At 42.7% G+C, this 6,386-nt stretch overlaps 1 protein-coding gene across 1 annotated transcript; it reads left to right on the top strand.

Moving 5' to 3' along the window:
• Nucleotides 1-1,514: 1,514 nt before the first annotated feature.
• Nucleotides 1,515-5,985, top strand: LOC107554174 (potassium voltage-gated channel subfamily A member 2). Its single transcript, XM_016236599.1, has 2 exons — nucleotides 1,515-1,869; nucleotides 3,937-5,985. The coding sequence occupies exon 2, from the start codon at nucleotides 4,061-4,063 to the stop codon at nucleotides 5,540-5,542; it is 1,482 nt and encodes a 493-aa protein (XP_016092085.1). The 5' UTR covers nucleotides 1,515-1,869; nucleotides 3,937-4,060; the 3' UTR covers nucleotides 5,543-5,985.
• Nucleotides 5,986-6,386: the final 401 nt, after the last annotated feature.

The raw sequence follows: 6,386 nt of genomic DNA, 5'->3' as shown, positions 1-6,386 counted from the left end.
ACAAAGTGTAGATCGCGATGAACTAAGAGTGATAGCTGTTTAGTGATTATACGGGGAGCGCTCATTGCACGCTTTCTATGTTATAATAATCCATTCAGAATTTATATCAAATTTGTTTTTCGCCCACACTTGCACATACACGCTGTAAAGTTTCGGGAATGACATCCGCATATTTATGCGAGATTCACTCTCAAAATAGCAATGAGTGACTAGTTCTAAACATAGCAATGGACGGGACAAAAATAGATGTGAAAATAGATGTGCTTTGGGGCTAGGGCACCCTCCACTCATTTAAGAAGCATCCTCTGATTTAATTCTGGAAACATCACTCGTGGCGCGTCCCCTTTAAACTGCCCACTCTGCAGATAAGGTGAGGAGTGATAGCGCGGACGGAGCGCGTGTCTATACTCCAGAAGTCTTTTGGTATGCACAGCAGCGACTGACTGCAGATTCCATTTACCGCTTAACTAACTGACTGATGGCTTGTTGCGTGAACATAATGCAACAACAGCTGAGACGTCGGCAAGCGAGGTAGACAGACAGGTAGGAGGAGATTCGAGACGTCTGTCGCTGCAGACTTCTCATGTATGATGTTCTGCATCTGTTCTCATGTCAACATGACATCTTGAGAGAATTTGTATTTATACTGTATTGCAATCACTGTAAAAAGGATCATTTTTTACTAGATCTAACCCTTGATTCAACTGAACCATTTAGTCAAATTAAAATCTTTGGCGAATAAAACATTAAGATACAATTATAGTTTTTGTTTTCAATAATGCACTTAACAGTGATAGTGCCATCACTTATGATTAAGGGGACATGTCTTTGCAAAAATTTATATTTATCTTATTTTAAATTAAATTGGCTCATGGGTCGTTGTTGTGCTGTTCATTTTTATTCTGAAAATATGTTAAGGTAAATAAAAATGTTAAAATGCAGTTTTACCTCAATACAACTAATTAAATGTCATTTTGATCATTTTTGTGGGGCTTGGTGGCATAACTGTCCTGAGAAAAAAGTAACAAAAAGGCTAATTAAAAGGCTGAAATTCTTACAATATTGGTATTATGTCAGCCATTTTGTTGTCATGTGACCAAAATAAAGAAATAACATATTGATCACATCAAGTGGAAAACTTTATAATTTAAAAAAAATCATGATTATAAAAATGTGTAGTTTTTACTTGAAAAATGTTTGAAACATTAAAAAATTCTCATGTATTCAAGGTGAAGAGAAATTATTTTTATTATGTCTGACATACTTTGTCATTGACTCTCACACACTGCACAATTATCAGTAGCTTATTATCAGTCACTTAAAAGAGCGTTCCCATTAATGTAAAAATTAGCTGTCCAATTAATTAATGTAATCCCTGAAAGACTAATACTTACTTAATGGGCAAGCGCGATGCTGTGCCTACTGCAGATATTTCACATTCATCTCTTCTGTCGTTTGTTACAACCTGTCTAGCAAAGGCTGTGGTGCCCTTTATGGACTGCTTAATGCCTCCTTAAATGTGGAATGAAGAGATCTTCCTTCCTTTGCATCATACGCTTTTTTCCCTGTTCTTTCCTCCTTGTCCTTCTCAAACAACCTGCTGTAAGGGAGCTCTGGGGTAGACGAGGACACACCCGCATACTGTACCTCTCTGCCCCTCCTCCCCGCCTGCCCCGTTATGCACAATACGCCGGTGCGCCGAGAGCTACGGTGGACAGTAGCAGCTGGGATTTAAGGAATCAGATGTGTGTTTGTCCTTTTCATCTCAGCCACACAGACGCTGGAGTGCTATCCTCACTTCGAGAAGGCTGTCGTGACTTCTGGGAGCCTGAGGAACCACAGGGGTGATTTAGAAGTTTATCCGAGCAGGTATAATGTCTCATTTCTGATTACGTAGTCTGGACTATTGAATACATGATGCTTTATTCATTTATTTGGGATTTGTGTGTATTTTATTATCTACAGTTATGCATCATGTATAATATTATGAGGAGGGAGTGAAAAGAGAGAGACCACAAAGTCTTGTTAAAGCCTAAAATGTATTTTCCTGAAGTTTAATATTTCATAGGCTGCATCTGCTGAATATTTTAGAGCATGCTGGCACCGTTTGGGACAAGAAACATTACATTGAAACGCGTCTAACAAATATGTACGATCAGCATGCCATATGCATTTCTTTGAGCGTTCGGTATTTCATGTTAAAGGAGGATAAAGGGATAGGGAACGCACTGAATGGATACAGCATGGTTATGTAGGATGTGCATGTCTCATAGAGAAGGGCCTCTTTCACATGACTGCACTGTGAGAGATGCAGTTTTATGTGAATGGCTATTTGTCCATTGCAGCACACCAAAAAGAATTGACAGGCCTTGTCGAAAAGCTTCATTTTGTGGTGCTTTCTTTAAGATGACCAAGGAACTGCTTTGCATGTGAATGCATAACTAAATATGCCGTTTTATATAAATTGTGCTATATTTAAGATATAATTTCTGCCTAAGCTTTGCCATTTTGTACTGACTGTGTGGTCTCTCTCCTGAATATTATTCTAGGGACACACTTATATTATGATAAACATTTTTCATAAATAATATTTACCTTACCCATTTTTTTCCCTTAGAGTGACAAGCAAAGCATTAAAAAAATTTAAATGTAATGAGCGAAAGGCTAAGTCATTAGAATCATATTTTTTAAAAAACGCCAATAACACATTATCAGAAAGTGTCCCACTTTACCTGTGTTCACCTTACTTTTGTTACAGAAGGCCTTTAGACCAGGGTTGTCAAATTCAGTTCCTGGAGAGCCAACTCCAACCCTAATTAAACACACCTGAGCCAGCTAATCAAGGTCTTCAGACTCACTAGAACAGGGATGGGCCACTTCTGTCCTGGAGGGCCACTGTCCTGCAGAGATTAGCTCCAACCCTAATTAAACACATCTGCCTATAGCTTTCCAGTGATCTTGAACAGTGGTTCCCAACCCTGGTCATGGAGGCACCCCAACACTGCACATTTTTCATGTCTCCTTTCTCTTGCTTACACTTGGCATTAACATGCGATCTGATCAAGCAGATCAGATCATCAGTCAATCAGGACACGGCGTGTTTACACTTGGCACCATCAGCTGACTACTCGATCTGGATAACCGATCGGATCTGTATTTCCCACGCAATATTTAAATAAGTCTGCGGTGCAAAGTCAACCTGAAGTGGTGGGTTTTCTTTTGAAAACAATTTTCAGTCGCGGGACAATTTACAAATCAAAATAAATGTACAAGTCTCACTAGCGCTCTGTTCTTCTGACAGTTCAGGTGAGAGGGGGTGGCGTTTTGCATGATGTCGACCTGCAAACGCAGACACGATGGCTGGATTGCGTTTACATTACACTGAGATCCGATCACAATGCGTCCTCGACTACCTCTGGACCAGGACATGCTGATCGGATAACATTCCGATCAGAAGCACGTTTACACTTGTCTTTTCAATGTGTATGTGGACAACATCCAGATACAGGTCGCATGTTAATGCCAAGTGTAAACGCAGCCTTTGACACACCAATTTCAGGTCTTGGAGTCTCTACTAATGAGCTGATGACCTGAATCAGGTGTGTTTAAGGAGACATGCAAAACGTGCAGTGTTGGGGTGCCTCCAGGACCAGGGTTGAGAACCACTGATCTTGAAGACACTGAATAGTTTGTTCAGGTGTGTTTGATAAGGGTTGGAGCTAAACTCTGCAGGACAGTGGCCCTTCAGGACCGAAGTTGCCCATCCCTCCACTAGAAACATCCAGGCAGTTGTTTTGTAGCTGGATGGAGCTACACTTCATTGCTGGACAGTGGCCCTCCAAGACCGGAGTTTGACACATGTGCTTTAGACACTCTGTAGACACAATCTTTAAGATATCTGCATGCTGTCTTAAAATATCATTTGTTGTCTTTCAGTTGACCCACCCAGTAGCACGCTGTTGCCCTTAGTTCTCTACGGTGTCAAGCCCCCTTCTGTGAGGATTTCCCACCCAGTGGTGCCCTGCCTCCGTGAAAAGTGCAGGCCTCACCCTCCTGCATAATGACTGTGGCCACAGGCGACCCCTCAGATGAGGCAGCAGCACACCCTGGTCTTCCTCAGGACTATGACCCCGGAACAGAGCAGGAGTGCTGTGAGCGAGTGGTCATCAACATCTCGGGTCTGCGTTTCGAGACACAGCTCAAGACCCTCTCGCAGTTCCCCGAAACATTACTGGGGGACCCCAAGAAGCGCATGAGGTACTTTGACCCGCTCAGGAATGAGTATTTTTTTGACAGAAACCGCCCCAGCTTTGACGCCATACTCTATTACTATCAATCGGGCGGAAGGTTGCGGCGCCCCGTCAATGTCACTTTGGATATTTTCTCAGAGGAGATACGCTTTTATGAGCTTGGAGAGGAAGCAATTGAGATGTTTCGGGAGGACGAGGGTTTTATCAAGGAGGAGGAGAGGCCATTGCCTGACAATGAGTTTCAGAAGCAGGTCTGGTTGCTGTTCGAGTATCCAGAAAGTTCTGGGCCAGCTAGGATTATAGCGATCATATCTGTCATGGTCATCCTCATCTCCATCGTCAGTTTCTGCCTGGAAACCTTACCTATCTTCCGCAGCGATGAGGAGGAGAAGCACAAAGTCCAGGCTGCTGTCACTAACTCCACAACCAGTTACACATCTACTTACTTCACAGACCCTTTCTTCATTCTAGAGACGCTATGCATCATCTGGTTCTCCTTCGAGTTCTTGGTGCGTTTCTTTGCCTGCCCTAGTAAAGCCAGCTTCTTTGTGAACATAATGAACATGATTGATGTGGTGGCCATCATTCCCTACTTCATCACGCTGGGAACGGAGTTGGCCGAGACAGCAGAGGACGGGCAGCAAGGGCAACAAGCCATGTCTCTCGCAATTCTGAGGGTCATCAGACTTGTACGAGTCTTCAGAATCTTCAAGCTCTCCCGTCACTCAAAGGGACTTCAGATTCTTGGCCAGACACTCAAAGCCAGCATGAGAGAGTTAGGTCTACTCATCTTCTTCCTCTTCATCGGAGTCATCCTCTTTTCCAGTGCAGTCTTCTTTGCAGAAGCTGATGAACCCGAGTCACAGTTTTATAGCATCCCGGATGCATTCTGGTGGGCTGTGGTTTCAATGACGACTGTTGGCTATGGCGATATGGTGCCCACAACCATCGGAGGAAAGATTGTCGGATCCCTCTGTGCCATCGCTGGCGTCTTGACCATCGCCCTCCCAGTGCCCGTCATCGTCTCCAACTTCAACTACTTCTACCATCGAGAAACAGAAGGCGAGGAGCAGGCACAGTATCTCCAAGTTAACGTTCCTAAAGCCGATTCACAAGAAGAGCTGAAGGGAAGTCGAAGTGGATCCACCATCAGCAAGTCGGACTACATGGAAATCCAAGAAGGTGTCAACAACAACAACGAGGACTTTCAGGAAGAGAACCTCAAGACAGCCAACTGCACTTTAGCAAATACAAATTATGTTAATATCAAAAAAATGCTGACAGATGTCTAGTCATTCGGGGAGCAGGTACGAATTGAATTATAAAAGGACTAGTTAGCCATGTTCGAAGGAGGATTGTGAAGTTGAACTCCTCAGTTATTGTCATGATATTTCCAATCTCCAATTCTTCATTGAAAGTCTAACCGTACATCTAGGTCCATCCACAATCCAAGTATTCATCCATGTTTGCATGGAGTCATCTATATCATCCAACACCTTATCCGAATCAAGAGCCAAGTATTTATACGAAACTGTGGAACACAAATAAACAGCACATGAGTGTCGGTATATTTCCATCAACATCTCAAAGCCAAGCTTCGCCAAAGAAATATCATTTGTGTGCTTCATCTGCTGTTAAAAAGGTTTGCGGTCACATGCAGTACATGTATATGATAGAAAGAATATTCACAGAAGTTTCATCCACTCTCCTGCTGCTTGTTAGAACACCAATATTCACATAGATTCAAGACAGTTGTCTGTTACTTTTGCGATATTGTAGTGATCAGGCTGGGAATGTCAAAGAAAACTGCCTGCTTTTGTGTCGTTAGCTGTGTGTGGATCCACAATACGTATGTATGGACAACACTTGTATCTACTCCTTCACGATTATCCTGCTGCAAAGCTTTTCAAGACAAGATGAATGTCTCTACATAGCTTGTTAGAACACCAATATTCACATAGATTCAAGACAGTTGTCTGTTATTTTTGCGATATTGTAGTGATCAGGCTGGGAATGTCAAAGAAAACTGCCTGCTTTTGTGTCGTTAGCTGTGTGTGGATCCACAATACGTATGTATGGACAACACTTGTATATACTCCTTCACGATTATCCTGCTGCAAAGCTTTTCAAGACAAG

The sequence above is a fragment of the Sinocyclocheilus grahami genome, unplaced genomic scaffold (assembly GCF_001515645.1).
Source record: "Sinocyclocheilus grahami isolate Dianchi unplaced genomic scaffold, SAMN03320097.WGS_v1.1 scaffold493.1, whole genome shotgun sequence".
In the NCBI taxonomy this organism is placed as follows: Eukaryota; Metazoa; Chordata; class Actinopteri; order Cypriniformes; family Cyprinidae; genus Sinocyclocheilus; species Sinocyclocheilus grahami.
This window is presented reverse-complemented; position numbering and strand designations above follow the sequence as displayed.

Bases quoted from the DNA above. Each gene is read 5' to 3' on its own strand.
- LOC107554174 (XM_016236599.1), top strand. From the start codon at position 4,061: ATGACTGTGGCCACAGGCGACCCCTCAGATGAGGCAGCAGCACACCCT.